The sequence below is a fragment of the Lissotriton helveticus genome, chromosome 5_1 (genome assembly GCF_964261635.1).
Source record: "Lissotriton helveticus chromosome 5_1, aLisHel1.1, whole genome shotgun sequence".
Taxonomy (NCBI): domain Eukaryota; kingdom Metazoa; phylum Chordata; class Amphibia; order Caudata; family Salamandridae; genus Lissotriton; species Lissotriton helveticus.
The window spans coordinates 101685427-101702386 of NC_136065.1; the positions used below are offsets into that span (position 1 = coordinate 101685427).

At 49.0% G+C, this 16960-nt stretch overlaps 1 protein-coding gene across 2 annotated transcripts in view; it reads left to right on the top strand.

The window, feature by feature from the left end:
• LOC144754225 (E3 ubiquitin-protein ligase TRIM39-like) overlaps positions 1-16960 on the top strand; it is a 574742-nt gene that overhangs the window by 56059 nt on the left and 501723 nt on the right. The window contains exon 5 of one of the 2 annotated variants that reach the window (XM_078641814.1): positions 11335-11384. The exons of the other annotated variant lie outside the window; for it this stretch is intronic. Coding sequence (XP_078497940.1) covers positions 11335-11384 — 50 coding nt within the window. The remainder of the gene's footprint in view (positions 1-11334; positions 11385-16960) is intronic. 2 annotated transcript variants of the gene reach the window in all.

Here is a 16960-nt window from a genome sequence, read left to right on the forward strand (position 1 = left end):
GATCCGGACGCCGCGGGTCGTGACACGTCCATCTCCCCTCCAGTGGATATAGGGGGTTTTCATCACCTGATGGAAAGGGCAGCTAAAAGATTTGGATTGCCTGTCTCGAGAGAGAAATCGGAATGTTTCCTTTATGACTTTAAGGAACAATACAGGAGATCGGTCAAGTCTATTCCCATCATTGAGCATGTATGGGAGGAAGGGATGAAAATTATGCAAAATCCGGCCACGGTTATTACAGTCCTCCCAAGGCTGGAAAAGAAGTATAAGGCTCCGGACGGCAGTCCTGCTTGCCTTCTTGGTCAGCCGAAGCCTGATTCAGTCATCTCTCAGGCGGCTCAAAGCAAGTCCAAGAATCCGTCCACACCTTTGACCACACCTCCGGATAAGGACGGTCGACGCCTAGATAATGTGGGGAAGCGGTTTTCCTCAGTGGCCAGCTTGCTTGTTAGAGCATCAAATGCTCTTGCCATCCTTGGCCGATACGACCGCCAGATGTGGTGCGACATGGAACCCTTCGAGGAGCAGTTACCAGAACCCACAAAGGAGGAAGCCAAGAAGGTGCTTATAGAGGGGAAAAAGTCTTCTGCTAAGGTTATCGACTGTGCGATGGACATTGCATCCACAGCATTTCGAGCCTTAGCTGGCTCGGCAGTACTACGGCGCCAGGGCTGGTTGAGAGCCACCTGGTTTCGCCAGGAGGTCCAAAATAGAATCCTGGATCTACCATTCGATGGGGAGATGCTGTTTGGCAAGCACGTGGACGATGCTCTGCAGAATATCAAAAAGGACACGGACACTGCAAAGTCCCTAGGGTCACTCGCCTACCGTAAAGTCCCCTTTAGGGGCGCACGAGGCAGAGGATTTACATCATAACGAGGAAACCAACAGAGATATTCCTCTCAACCTTTACAGTCCTATAAGCCCCAGTATTCCATCGGCGCCAAGGACAATCAGCGTCTTTCTCTCGCCATCCACCGCGAGCCCGTCAGACCCGGCAGGGACGTGACAACACCAAGCGTCAATAGCGGCTTTCCGGCTCTACCTACTGTTCCTCCCCTCCCAATCACATCAGTGGGGGGCAGGATATCTTTGTCTGAACAGCTGGAGATCAATAACATCGGACCAGTGGGTCCTCAAAATTGTAGAGAGTGGCCACGTGTTGGAATTCCAAGACCTTCCTCCGACAAGAGCTCCGGGCACCATCCGCACGGGACATCTGGGACAACTCCACCTCGAAGCCCATCAACTGTTCCTCAAGGGAGCGATAGAACCGGTACCTCTGTCTCAGAGGGGCCGGGGTTTCTATTCAAGGTTCTTCCTCGTGCGGAAGACGACTTGGCGCCCCATTCTAGACCTGCGGAAGCTCAACACCTATCTCGTCAAGCTCTCCTTCAGGATGGTCACTCTCCAGGAAATCCTTCCTCTCTTGAATCCAGGCGACTTCTTGGCGTCGCTGGATTTAGAAGACGCGTATTTCCATATTCCGATACATCCAGCTCACAGGCAATACCTGCGCTTCACAGTGGGAAAGAGCCATTTTTAATTCAAGGTGCTTCCGTTCGGCCTTCGGTCGGCGCCAAGAGTGTTCACCAAGGTGTTGACGCCGGTAGCAGCCTTTCGTCGAAAACAATCTCTAGAAGTTTTCCCTTACTTAGACGACTGGCTCGTCAAGGCACCATCTTTCGAGGAAACTTCTCAAGCAGTGGCAACTTGCATCCATTTGTTCCGTTGCCTGGGCCTTCAGCTGAACGAACGCAAGTCTGTCCTACGGCCCTCCAGAGCCGCCAGATTCCTGGGGGCTGTTTTGGACACCACGCAATGCACGGCCCATCCCTCGGAGGAACGACAACAGAAGTTGTTGGTGTCAGCTCGACAACTATGCCACAAGAAATGCCTTTCAGTCCGCCAATACAAGTCCCTTCTCGGGTCAATGTCATCCTGCATACCATTAGTACCGCATTGCAGGCTGCGCATGCGTCCTCTGCAGGAGGAACTGGACAAGCAGTGGCGCCAGTCGGAGGGGTCATTCAACGACAAGGTGTTGGTTACAGCGACAATGAGGAAGGCGTGCGAATGGTGGCTTCTAAAGGACAATCTCGCACAAGGTCTGACATTCAGGATTTCTCCTTCACCCATGATCATGACCACGGACGCCTCGTTGGAAGGCTGGGGCGCAGTGCTCCGAGAGCTTCAGGTCAGTGGCCATTGGAGTCCAGAACAGAGCCAGTGCCATATAAATTTCCTGGAGCTGACGGCCATTTGGTTGGCTTTGCAGGCTTTCCTTCCCAGAGTTCACAACCATACAGTGCTGGTCCGGACGGACAATACGACGGCAATGCACTATGTCAACAAACAAGGGGGTACCAGATCGCAAACTCTGTCCACAGAGGCTCAACGGATCTGGGATTTTGCGATTCTCCACAACATCACTCTGCGAGCAGAACACCTGGCAGGCACACTCAATGTCATGGCGGATGCCTTGAGCCGGCAGACAGAGGTGACTCACGAGTGGGAGTTGAATCAATCCATTCTGGACAGGGTGTTCTCAGTCTGGGGGACACCAACCATCGACCTCTTTGCTTCGCCGGAGAACGCCAAATGCCGGTTCTACGCAAGCAAAGTTTACCATCAGGGGTCCCTGGGGAACGCTCTTTCGATGGCTTGGTACAGCGCATTCTTTTACGCTTTTCCTCCAATTCCCCTCATTCCTCGAGTCCTCAGGAAAATGAAGGCAGAGCCCTGCAAGATGATTCTAATTGCTCCAGCATGGCCCAGACAATTCTGGTACACCGAGCTTCTGAGGCTCTCCCAAGCTCCTCCAATTCATTTCCAACCCATTCCGTCCCTGTTGTCCAGGAGTCAGGGGCAGGTTTACCATCCGGATCCGACATCACTCCACTTGACGGCATGGCTCCTGAACACAGAGAGTTCAGTCATCTAATGCTCTCTCAGGAGTGCCGGGAGGTCTTAGCTCATGCCCGAGCACCAAGTACCAATAAGACTTACAAGGCAAAATGGAAAAGATTCTGCTTGTGGTGTCAACGTCAAGGTCTTCATCCTTACACTTCCCAACCTCATCAATTGTTGCCATATTTACTATCTCTGGCTAAGTCTGGTTTGGCACATTCTGGCTTGGTAAAGGTAATAGCACGCACGCGCGCTATGCTGCTGGATTAGTGATCTTCAGCGCTGCTTAATTTTAATAATACCGTTTTTGTATTTTCGTTTTTCTTAATTGTATTTTTCCCCTGCTTTTAACTCCATCTTGCTGTGCCCACACACCTGCATTTAAATTGTTCCCCCCACCGCGTTTTGAGCGGATTCGTCTTACCTTCGTTTTGGCGCCTGGTCGCCATCTTGGGGGTGGCTATTGGCGAGTGTGCCACTTGTCTCAGCGCTCTAGCGCTGATTTGGACCTCAGGTGAGCCCTATTTAAGGCGAGCATTTTCTTTGCTCGTCCTTGGTAAAGGTAATAGCACGCACGCGCGCTATGCTGCTGGATTAGTGATCTTCAGCGCTGCTTAATTTTAATAATACCGTTTTTGTATTTTCGTTTTTCTTAATTGTATTTTTCCCCTGCTTTTAACTCCATCTTGCTGTGCCCACACACCTGCATTTAAATTGTTCCCCCCACCGCGTTTTGAGCGGATTCGTCTTACCTTCGTTTTGGCGCCTGGTCGCCATCTTGGGGGTGGCTATTGGCGAGTGTGCCACTTGTCTCAGCGCTCTAGCGCTGATTTGGACCTCAGGTGAGCCCTATTTAAGGCGAGCATTTTCTTTGCTCGTCCTTGGTAAAGGTAATAGCACGCACGCGCGCTATGCTGCTGGATTAGTGATCTTCAGCGCTGCTTAATTTTAATAATACCGTTTTTGTATTTTCGTTATTCTTAATTGTATTTTTCCCCTGCTTTTAACTCCATCTTGCTGTGCCCACACACCTGCATTTAAATTGTTCCCCCCACCGCGTTTTGAGCGGATTCGTCTTACCTTCGTTTTGGCGCCTGGTCGCCATCTTGGGGGTGGCTATTGGCGAGTGTGCCACTTGTCTCAGCGCTCTAGCGCTGATTTGGACCTCAGGTGAGCCCTATTTAATGCTCGCTCTATTCGCGCAGCGGTGACGCGCAGCGGGAGCGCCGGACTCACGCCGGACTCGCGCCGGAGTCAAGCCAGAGGCCTGCCCGTCTGCGCCCGTCAGCGTCTCGGCGGCGTTTCGGTCGGCGGGTGGGGCTCTGTTATCCAATATGTGTAAAGCCGATGCATCAGTGCTGCGCTACACGTCTGAGGAGCTGCGCTCCTTAAATCATTGTGAGAGCCGCTGCTGCTCCGTCTTCCCCGGCCGCCACAGAGGTAAGTCTCGTTGCCCTTGTTGTGGCTGGCGTCCCAACCGTGCTCTGGCATCAGCCCCCATTAGTAACATCGCCAGTGCAGAGTATTCCTGCATGCTGTTAAACACCAGATCGGCGTGCAGTCATGCGCAAGATATCTTTGAGCTTCTCGATACAGAGAAGCCACTCTGTTTAATGCTTACTGAGACGTGGTGGGGAGATACCTCTAACCCTGACGTGGCGATGGCAATCCCGCCTGATTATAACATCTTCAGCAAGGGTAGAGCCAAGGGAAGGGGCGGAGGGGTCGCACTTGTGGTGAAGAAGGGCACGAAGTGTACCATCTTGCCGGCGGAGAACATCCGCGGCTCTGAATCACTCGCTTTTGCGATCACTCTCGCGCCGCACCAATCAGTGAAGGGATTATTAGTCTATCGGCCTCCCGGCCCGCCTGGAACGTTCTTTGAAGATCTCGACTCGGTTTTGCTGGGACTGGCCCTGAGAGCAGAACACTGCATTGTAGCGGGGGACTTCAACTTTCGGATGGACGATCCGTCTGACCCTGCTGCTATTAAGCTTTCTGAGGCTATGACCCCACTGGGCCTTGTCCCCTATCTGCAGGGGCCGACTCATGTTAAGGGGCACACTCTCGACCAGGTCTTTTCTACATCCGCTCTGGTGGTGAAAGAGATCCTCCCGGTTCTGTGGTCTGATCACCGCCTTGCCAAATTCGCGATCCGCGGCACTGCCAGGTCGTCCATCTCAGTACCACAGCAACGGGGACGAGCGTTTAGAGCATTCAATAGAGTGACCCCTGAGATGTTGGCTCGGGCTGCTGTGGATCATCCTTTTCTTCTATCCGGTGAGCTGGAGAGAGATTTGGAGTCCCTGCAAGCATGGCTTTCAGATAGGCTTAACGACCTGGCCCCGGTATTGCCCCCCCGCTTGACATCGAAGCGGGTATCGGCCCCCTGGTTTACCACTGCACTGTGGGCTAAGCGGCAGCAGTGTAAGGTAGCCGAAAGGGCCTGGCGGGCACACTATGACAGCGTGGACAGGTTGTCCTACAAGGCGGAGGTTAAGGCTTACCATCGGGATATTCGCCTTGGGAAAAAAGCCTATCTTGCAGGGAGGATTGAAGCGGCCTCCAACTCCTGCAAAGAGATCTTTACCATAGTGAGAGAATTTATCTCTCCTCGGACCATTACATCGGAAGAGGGGCCCTCAGAATCCTGGGCGGCGGACCTGGCCTGTTTCTTCACAGGCAAGATAAAACTCATACAGGACTCTTTTCCATCCGGAGTTTCTGCTGAGGTTGACATGTGCCCTCCGGCCTCGCATGGTGCCACGTTGGCTGTGTTTCCATCTTTGTCAGCCCCTGCTTCCTTAGTGCTTATGGGCAATTTGAAATCGGGGTCGCCTCTGGACCCTTGCCCCGCTAAGCTCTTGGGTAAGATCGCAGAAGTGATCAATCCACTGGCGAACCCTCTTCTGAATCTTTCGTTGAGTCAGGGAGTGGTTCCGCCAGCTTGGAAGCAGGCAATGGTCATCCCGCTGCTTAAAAAACCGGGCCTCGACCCGAAGGTCCCAGCCAATTATAGGCCGATTTCTTTGCTGCCGGCTCTCGTAAAAATTTTGGAGAAGCACGTTCAGTCGGTGCTCTCCAACTTTTTGGAGACCCACGAGATCCTGCATGACACCCAGTCCGGCTTCCGTTCAAATCTTAGCACCGAGACCGCGCTCCTTGAGGTCTCTGAGACCATCAAAGGGGTGTTGGATACCGGGGGCAAAGTCATGCTGGTGTTGTTGGACTTGTCGGCGGCTTTTGACACCGTCCCCCATGCTGGCCTTCTCGCAAGACTCTATGAGATTGGCCTTCGTGGGACGGTGCTCAGCTGGTTTTCCTCCTTTCTAGCTGGCCGCCGGCAAACGGTCTGGACATCCCCTGACACCGCCGTGATGCCGCCTTTGGGAGTTGGGGTCCCTCAGGGTTCTATATTGAGCCCGACCCTCTTTAACATCTTCATGACCCCCTTGGCGGCGGTGGCGGAGTCGTTTGGTGCCTGGATCGTATCTTACGCCGACGACACCCAGCTCCTCTTTTCTTGTAAGAGAGGGGCAGACTTTGACGGGGAGAGTATCCGGGATTGCCTTGGGGCTGTTTTTAAATGGTTCCAACTGAACAGCCTCAAGTGCTATTCCGATAAGTCCGAGGTACTCTTCTTTGGATGCGACACGGAGCCCAGCTGGCAGGCCTGGTGGCCCACTGATATGTTCCCTCCGTCTTGTTCCGCCCCTATGGCTGAAAACTTGGGGGTCAAGATGGACAAGGGGCTGACGATGAAAGCCCAGATCCTTGGGGTGACGGGTACCTGTTTCGGTCTATTAAAGATGCTGCGGAGGTTTTTGCCTCTGTTGTCGGAGGAACATAGGAAGCTGACCGTGCAGGCGCTGATAGGCTCCAGGTTAGATTATGCCAACATTCTTTACCTGGGCCTACCAGAGTACCTGTTGCAACGGCTTCAAGTTGCGCAGAATGCGGCGGCCAGGGCCATCTTTGGTCTTAACAGACGTGCTAGCGCTTCGGGTCTTTTGCTGACGCTGCACTGGTTACCCGTCCGCAAACGGATCGCCTTTAAGGCTATGACTTTGGCCTATAAGGCTCTCCACGCGGTGGGAGCAAAGTACCTCCAAAAGAGACTTGTCTTTTACCAACCGGCGCGGTCTCTGAGGTCTGAATCTTTATTCTTGGCGGTCGTCCCTCGTGTGAAGAGAGCGCGCCTGGGTGGCCGTTCTTTCGGCTTGTTGGCTCCGCAGATGTGGAATTCACTTCCGCTCCCACTCCGGGGGGCCTCTAGTCTCCTTGATTTTAGGAGAGGTCTTAAAACCTGGTTGTTCACCCAGTAGGCCCTCAGTAGCCCCTTTCTTTTACTACGTCTGTTCCTCTATTTTCCCCTTTTACTGTGTTATGTTATGGTGAAGCAGCTCTCCTTACCTAAAGCGCCGGGACACTCTTTTTGAGTAACCGTTGCGCTATACAAAAGTATAAATAACATAACATAACATCTGTAAAGGTACATCTGGCGGCCATATCGAGGTATCGCCGCAGTTCCTCAGGTCCTTCCTTATGGTCCTCTAGGGTTGTGAAACAATTCTTGAAGGGATTATTCCGGATGTATCCACCAGTACGACCTCCTCCACCAGTGTGGCAGCTCAACCTTGTCTTGGCGCAACTCATGAAGGCTCAGTTTGAGCCTGTGCACAAAGCAGACTTAAAGTGCTTGTCTTGGAAACTGGCCCTTCTGGTGGCTCTAACATCAGCGAGACGAGTGAGTGAGCTGCAAGCACTCTCCATAGTGCATCCGTTCCTACAATTTGAAAGGGAGGTTCTTATTCTTCGGACCAATCCAAAATTTATACCGAAGGTGCCATCGGAGTTCCACTTGAATGAACCCTTGATTCTGAAATCTTTCTTTCCGCACCCTTCTACTCCTGCGGAACGCACACTACATTCTTTGGACGTTCAGAGATGCTTAAAGTTTTACTTGGAGCGCACACGTCCCTTTCGGAAGACAACTCAGTTGTTTGTGTCCTACAGTGCACCACGAAAGGGGTTGCCTTTGGCAAAGAGTGGCATTTCCCGCTGGATCTCCAGTGCGATTCAATTCTGTCATCAGGAAGCAGGCAAGCCACTGGACGGAAGAGTCCGTGCACATTCCACGAGGTCGGTGGCATCATCAGTGGTTTTCTTTTCGGGAGTGGCCATTAAGGACATATGCAGGGCAGCAACGTGGAGCAGTACTCATACCTTCACGAAACACTACTGCCTGGAGTCTGCAGGACGAGACGACGCAGCTGTTGGTCAAGCAGTCCTGCGGAATCTTTTTCATTGAGAGGTGAGCTTTCCCTACGATCCCTCCATCCTGGTGAGCACATTCTGTTTGTTTTTTGCTATGCTTTATGTATTGCTTATATGGTTATGTAATGCCATGTATTTACAAAATGTGTTCTTGGTAATTTACTGCTAGCTACTCCGATACAAAGCATGGGAATCTATGAAAGTTCCAATACTGGGGCAAGAATACAAGTTACTTACCTGTAACTTTGGTTCCCCAGTATTGGTAACTTTCATAGATTCCCATGCGCCCACCCGCCTCCCCTGGGAAAGCTCAGTCTTTTTACAGAGTTAGTGGCGGTTTGCACAACGGCTACGAAAATCTGAGGCTCTGAGCTCTCTCAGGAAGGTTCTAGAGGGTGAGGCTGCTCTGATTGGTCCTGGCAAAAGTTTGGTCTCTTTTTACAAAAAGAGGGTGATAGGATACAAAATGAGATGAGGCCTAGGCCTAGGTTTCTCTTTTGTTTCTATGGTTTTTATACTACCGAGGCTCCCATTCCGACGACGGGGAATGATACAAAGCATGGGAATCTATGAAAGTTACCAATACTGGGGAACCCAAGTTACAGGTAAGTAACTTGTATTCATCGGGCCCATAGATCGGAAAGTAATAACACTGCAGACAGAGTACGGTGACTTGTACCAGAGCACACGATTAACTCCAGGTCAGCGCCCTTCCCACTACAGTGTATAAATGACCCCGTTTTTAGACGGTCTTGAGCCCAAGGGTGACCGGGATAGACCCCTCAATCCCTTTGTTTTACAGAAAGAATAATATGTGAACAATCGGTAAAAAAACTAAATAAAACAAAGGAACCAAAATAAAATTTAAACAAATGAGAGAGAGCCCAGCTAGGCATGGACTAGTCTGGCAAGCAACAACCTCACAACACTCAAAAGCTACTAGGCAAATTGTTTCTGACTTAGTTAATATTATTAGAGTGTAGTGAGACATGATACTTCTCAGGGATGTCTTCTGTTGTGCAGCTAACAATGCCATCTCCTCAAAGCCTTCGCAGATACGCGACATCTGGATCACTAACAAAATAATCCAAGATGGCGACAGACGACACAGTAATTGCGCTTGTTTTGGGAATGTATTTTCGAGAACTCACTTTACCCTGATTATTAAAAAAGATTATAAAGTATTGAGGCTGGTGGTCGATTCTTAGCCAAATGTTGACCAAACATGTGAAAATAAAGATAACCTACTGTCGTCATCATAAACAAGCCTAATACTACGAAAGGAGAGAGGCAGACGGAGAAGGAGAGTGAGGGAGAGGGTGATGGAAGTACCAGAATAAAGACAGAAAGGGGACAGAGAAACTGTGATGGAGAGAAATACAGAAAGTGAGAGTGGAGAGAAACAGAAATGCACATAAAGGGACAGAAAGAAAACAAGAGGGAGGGAGAACCGATTGGAAGAATAAGAGGGTGGATGTGTGGAGTACAGACAAACCGGGGGAGATAGAGCAGGGGGTTATGGGTGAGTGAGAAAAGTGGAGAGAGGTATAGGTAAAGTACATGGCCAAATAGAAAGGGAAGAGAATTTGGGGAGAGATAGTGAGTGAGAAAGAGAGAGAAGGAAAGGGTGAGGCAGAAGTAAAGGGAGCAGGTAATAGGGAGGGTGAAATGGAGGGGACAAGAGAAAGAGACCAGGCTAAAGATGAGAGTGAGGGAGGGAAGGAAAAAGGGAGACAGGGTGATAGAGAGAGAGGGAGAAGATACAGCAAGCAAGATAATGAAAGATGTAAAGCGATATCAAGAGTAAGATTGAGAGAGCGAGATAGAGAAGGAGAGAATAAGATACTCCCTCTTGTGTGGCGCTATAGTAAGGTGGATAGCTGTTTGTCGTTTGAGAGTCATCTATAAGTAGTTGCGGGTTACAGCAGAGGGGTCACCTACCCCGTATTACGTCATAGGACAGTGCATGGGAGCAGTTTGTTGCTTCATGTGAGAATGCTTGCAAACAAGAAAGCGAAAAAGTCAAGGAATTACTGGCTTGAGGTATTAGACAAAGCATCGAGGAAGTCAGATGGATCGAGGCCAAAGTACAAAACTTGTAATGAGATCATCAGAAAAAATAATTATTACTCTGCAGAGAAATCAGAACCGAAAAATGCAGATATTTCAGTAAGCTCCACCTCATGGATTCCAGGTACAGAACTTCAGATATTCTGTGTACAGTGACATGTACCAGACCATACGATTAACTTCAGGTCAGCGCCCTGACATTCAGAGCAGGCATTCAGAGACTCAAAAGTGCAGGAAAACACAGATTCCAAGCATCAGGACTTGGGGGATTCCCAGGTGCAGGACTACAGAGATTCCAAGGTCCAGTACCACAGAGGTTCCAAGATGTAGGACTTGAGGCATTCCAAGGTGCATGACTTTGAAAAAGGTGCAAGGATTTAGAGATACCCAGGTGCCGGAAACTGGAGATTAATGACAAGACCCACAATTAAAGACATTTAAAAGTACTGCTAGTATATTCCCCAGTGGAGTGAACTTTCTTTTCATCTTTCCTTTTCTTTCGTCTGCCGCATGCACTGGACATAGTCTCCCAAAGCCTTCCAGTGCACCGAGGCAACCTTCTCTCCAACTCAGACTAGTAGGTTTGTTCTGAAGGACAGTGCACCTCATACTCCTAAAGCCAGCTGTTTCATGGCATCTTGGGTATTGTCTAGAACTCCCTGTACACCTTGTTTATTTTGAGTGGATTCAGGCGGGTCAAGTGGCAATCATGAACTTGGACCAGTTTAAATCGAGAGTTATCAAATGGTCTTTTTACCCATTGACAACCTGTATTGGCTACTAATCTATGGCCCTTCACCTTTGTAAGCAGCGTGGCCCTGGTGTCTTGCACTTTTAGTGGGGTTTTCACCTGTTATCCTAACCCATTCACTGCCAAGCATGTTGTAACTGGGTTCCCATGTATCACTGGCGCTATAATCGTTGTGTGTAATAGTAACACACACTGTGCTCTGGTCCACAGGACCGCCTGTGATTACAAAACTATATTTCTTATAACTGGGTGTAAGTGGGGTTCCTTATGTTATCCTGTAAACAGTGTTTGTTTTGTTAGACCAACATGAGTTATGTGTGTTTCAGGTGTAATGATGTGAAGCCTCAGTGCCCAGAGGTGGTCAAGATTTATAAAGGTAAATACATTTGGGTTTATTATGGATATTTGATGAAAATGACATCGTTTTTTATAGTTATATGCCTGGTATACTGCTCACACATGTCAATAGAGCAAAACATCTAACTATACACGCAGCCCAAGACCAACTAATAATCAGTTCAACTCAAAATCGTACAAGCAAAAAAAAAATATTTGGGGCCGATTCACAGAACTAATCTGAGACAAAATCCTAAATGTACTATCATCCCCTGACTACGCAGTGCAGAGAGCAGATCGCAGAGCGGCGTTGTGTTGTGCAGAGCGAGGTGCGGTGAGAGATCGCAGTGCCGATTCCGCTGTCCCGAGTTAAGCGGGAGACCGCGAGTCAGCGAGCCAGCGAGCCCCCGGCCTCTCGCCTTCCCCCCTCGCAGTCGATCTGCAGTGGACTGCAGTGGACTGGCGGTGGATTTCGACCTCTGTCCCTCGCCCGGTGTCCTGCTCGTCAACGGGTGAGGGGAACCCGTTCTCCCCGCGACCCCCCCACCCCCTGCACTCATTCGACCGGGCTCACCAACCTTGCCCCTGGGGAGCGGGGGTTAGAAACATGCGCACTTCGCCCCCAACCTTACCCGTCCACATACCAGGCTGTGTTCGCCTCAGGAGAGGAGCAGCAGAGGGGCAGGAGCAGGAGGGCGGCACACCGCATCACAAGGCGTCACAAGGGGATCATTTGACACTGTGCATACGTGAGCGCGGCTGCCGATAGAGTCGGCCGCTGAGTAAGAGCCTGGGGGGTGGGCCGGAAGGCAGCTCGACTAGGTCGTGCTGACCCGTGGTCCTCCCCATGAGCACCGCTCGCAACCGTAGCACCCTCCCTGCGCCCCTTCAGTGTGCCAGTATGCCTCACTTTGATCAGACAGCCTGCATCTAGAAGATAGCAAGCTAGCTATCAGCCTTCGCAATTCACTAGCCACCAGTTACAGCTAGCTTCTAGCGACAACCAGTTACAACTGTAATCATTCCAGGGATCCATCTCTAACTGTGTCAATTGGATTCCAGAAGGAGAAGGAGAAAACCAATATCTCCTGTAACAGACCCCCTCAGGGTTCCAATAGAGGACGCAACTACACCACTGGCGCACAATCATAACTTTTGCTAGGGTCACAAAAAGGAAAAAACAGATAAGGAAAAAACAGGGAGGCGACAAACAAGCAGAGCAATGAGATCAGGCAGAGTTAGGCAACAACTAGAGCCTAAATCAAACGCCAAGCCTAAAGCACGGAAAAGGAAACTGGGAGAAATCTTGAGCCAACATCTCCACCTAACCTAAACAACTTTCAGGATATTAATCCAAACGCATACAATAAAAATATCAAAGAGGACCCAATCTTTACAGTTATGGAAACGCTGTCTTCAAATCATATCCCAAATCCAACTGATCCGACAAATAAAAACGATCAGGCAAACATCCCCCCGGCACCGCTTTGTCCAACTATTGTCCCTCAGCATTCACAAAGGTCCGTACAAATTTTATCATCTCCAGTATTAAGGTCCCCACCAATAGCCCCGGACAATCTTGTAACCATCGATGGACTGCCAGCAAAGAAAAGGATATGCTCTTATCAACCGAAGATTTACACAAAGTTTTTCTTCCTTAAAGACCCAGGGACAGGTATTTACTCCAAGACAGGGAACATTAGAGGCCTTCAAACTCCACTTCTACAAGGCGAACCAGACTGTAGCCACAAGACTAAGAGCCAAGTAGGTCCACTCCAACTAGCCAATGTCTTCTTTCCATCCAGCAACGGGGCCGCCGCTGCTATACCAATATCAACATCGTCTGATCTAAGAAAAACAGCAGCAAACACGTTCCCGGCTGGCAACAATCCTATCATCCTCAATTCCTTGGAAATGGGGTCTTATAGAAAAATTCCCACGAGAGACTGGAGCCCACCAAATAAAGCCGCACCCCCCGAGCTAGTAATCGATCGACACTCAGTCAATCAGAGTGAGACCCAATCCAGAAAGCTCAGTCCATTACTCTTTGATAGCCAAGACTCATCAATGGTAACTAAGGCCATGATTCATAGAGAGGAGGCAAGAGAAGATCTGCCCGATCTCCAACCAGTCAGCAGTTCCCCAATTTCAGTGAAGGAAATCCGAGACCTATGTACGGTACCTCCAACGGACCTCAATGGGCAAGGAAGCGGGATTCCATCATCCCAACTGCCAGGATCACCTCTGACTCCAACTAAAGCACCTCAACCGAACCTGAGCAGCATTAGTGAACAAACCACTCCAAACACTTGGCCAGCAGCGCTAACGGCATCTCAACGCCGCACCTTACTGCCGTTCAACGATTCGCAACCTATAAACAATTCCATAAACGACGACCTGTCCTCCATAGCAGCACAGGAGTGGGAGCAACTAGTTGCCACTTATAACCTTAAACCACCTGAAGGGAACCCTGAAGGGAAACCTCCAAGATTAGAAGGGAGCACCAACTTAGGTGAACTAGCCCCCAAAACACCATGGACAACAATCTTAAATACCCTGCAATACTCGGCTACTGCTCTGGACTTCCAGTCACATAAAATGGACTTACAGCTTTCTGTTTTGCAGTCAATGGCCGACTCTATTTCAGGGATCGATTTGGAAAATCTCGGCATTAAAGGGTCTTATAAGGAGGGGCCAAGACGCCGTCTTTGCAGCTCAACCATCCCCGTCACAATTTCTACCTTGTGATCCTCTTCTAGACAAACTATCATCTCTACCATAGAGGTTAGGGGACCTGAAAAGCGACTTAAAATCAACAGCCCTTCAATCCTTGAAGCCACAAATCTCTGACCCATTCCCAGATCCTCCAGCGATACCAACAGGGCCAGCGACCAAGCACACGGGCGATCAAAGCCCAGCTATTATTTTACCCTCAGCTCAAGTACTATCCCCCGGACTACTGGAAGTAGAGCCAACGACTACCACTGCGACCACAGCTGAATCCTCCTCTCAATCCAATGCAAAGTCCCGTAGAAAGAACAAAAGGAAAGGAGGGAATCGGATGCTAATAGGCGCAAGTCATAATATAGAAGAACAACCGATCTCCTTTCCTTCATCAGCTACTCTTGTCCGGAGTTTGACAACCAATGATCAACTATCTCTCCTGCACAAGGCCCCATGCAGCACTCCATCAGTGTCCTCACCACAGAGTGCAAAATCGATGCATAACTCTACAAAGAAACTGACACCAAAAAAATATAAACAGAAACTTTTACAATTTAAAACAACATAGCTAGGCCAAAACTCTGCTAATATTAAAACCAAACCAGCTGAGGAAGCCTTAACAACAGGAAGTGACGACACCCTCACGGTCATTGCCATAGAGACATCTCAACTGCCTAAATTGAAATCAAATAGCACGTCCCAGATACAGCATCCCCAAGTCACTTGCCTGCACAATTCCAACAGGACAAGAAGAGTCCACCAATTGACTCAACAAGAATGCAGCAATTGAGTACTTCAACATCCATCTTTTTCATTCCCGAATATACATCCAGAGGCAGGGATGATATACTGAACAGGGGAAACATATTAAGACTTCTGCATTCATTAACAAATCTTGCAAACATCAGCTCTACTGACCTCTTGATCGTAGAGTTTCAATCCAACACCGAGCTTCACCGCCCAGACATATCAAAAACAACTTGGAACTCACCAGAGATAGCGCAGAAAATAATGAAAGAAGAAGCAATGTTCCAGCAATGGGGGATTGCCTTGAAGCTCGAAAAGCAACCTCGCTATCCGACTCCTCTTTTAACCGCAACCCGACTCCAGCCTCAAAAAAACTCCAACTCAATATTAAAGGGAGCCAGGAGCAGCTCACATGGGATGTTCACCCGAAATATGAAAAGTCCTCGTTCTGGACAAAATCAAAATCAAAGTAGTCCTCTCCTGTTAACATCTGACCATAATTGGAAGTCAATTCAGCGCTTAATCGTTACGACTGCCGCCAACTGACAAAAAGGGCAAGTGCTCTCCAACCCCTCAGTGAGGTGCAGGGATATAAGAATTTGTTCCTGGAACATCAATGGTCTAGCTAACAAAAGGAATGACCCTGAATTTCTACAATATCTAACCACATTTGACCTTCTATTACTACAAGAAACTTGGGAAGACAAAGTATTCGAACTCCAGGGGTTCACGTCTTGCTGCATTCCGGCAAACAAAAACTCAATCTTTGGACGTAGATCAGGAGGGCTGATGTTCCTCGCCTCTATATCGACAATAGGCGAAATCGAGGCAATGGATTTTCATATACCTCCTCCAAGTGCCATCCAGGTGGTAAAGCTATCACTCCGGTTAAAAAAGCAGCTTCAGGAAGCAATTATAATTAATACATATTTTCACCCTAAACGGAAACAAAAATCGGTGGAAGAGCTGGCGAAAGTTCTAGAAAAAATAAGGGAAGCTAGGGTGTCTGACTTATTCATCCTGGCTGGTGACTTAAACATGCTCCTCTTCAGCAAAGATCAAGACAGCGACCTCATCCAAGAACTGAATACAGCATGGGGCGTGCCACAACAAGGCTCAACAAAAAATAATAACTCGAAGCATTCGAAAAACTTACTACATTATCTGGAACAACTCAATTTAAGGGCCCTAAATGGTTGCTACGCCGAAGACGACCCCCCCCAGCAGCCTCCTTCCACTCCAATACACAAACTTCGCACCTTGATTACATATTCATGTCTCTGAATATGTTCTGTTGGGTAACATCATTCAAAATAGATTCGAGCGGCTTCAGTGATCATCTGCCTCTAGTGGCCGAAATAAGATCCAACTCGAAACTGGAAATTAAACCCCTTATTGGCCCAGACACAGAAGTCAGCTCAAATTTAAGGCGGTTACGTTGCAACCCCGACAACATTGACTCTATCAGCGTCACTGCAAAAATCCTTTTCTCCCAAGCCTTCTGCTCTTCAACTGAGCTGTCGGACGTCTGGCAAAATGTCATCAATGCCTTTAGGGAAAAAATGAGATGTACTGTGTATAACTACTTTCGCCAAGTGAAGGGGACCCCAACTTGGAGACATTCATGCCCGGACATGAAAACACAAAAACGATTAATAAATCAAACCCTGAGACGTATGCGAAAGGACCAGGCAAACCACAGCCTGCAAGCAGTTCTGCGGGAAGCGAAAAAACAGCTCAAACGGATGAAATGGGAAAGCCAAAGGAAAAGAAATTAAGATCTTTGGGTAAAACTTCTCTATGAAGGGAAGCAGAAAAACCGCTCTAGGTGCTGGCAAATGGTAAAAAGAATACAGAACCCTGACCATTTAGGGCAAAATTCACATATATCAGAGGAAGTATGGACAAAATACTTATTGTCGCACTTCAATAATGATGACATCACTGGAGACACTGCAATAAAGTCTCCTCGCATAAAAACCACAAGGCCTGAAAAAGAGGAGAAATTCGATAATCACACAGGCGTAAACACGCAGGAAATGTGGGAGTGTGAGGGTATGAGTCCACCGAAACCTGATAATCCAAAAACGGAAGGAACACCCGCAAAGGACGTCGAGCCAGGGCCAATGAAAATTACCCCAGCAG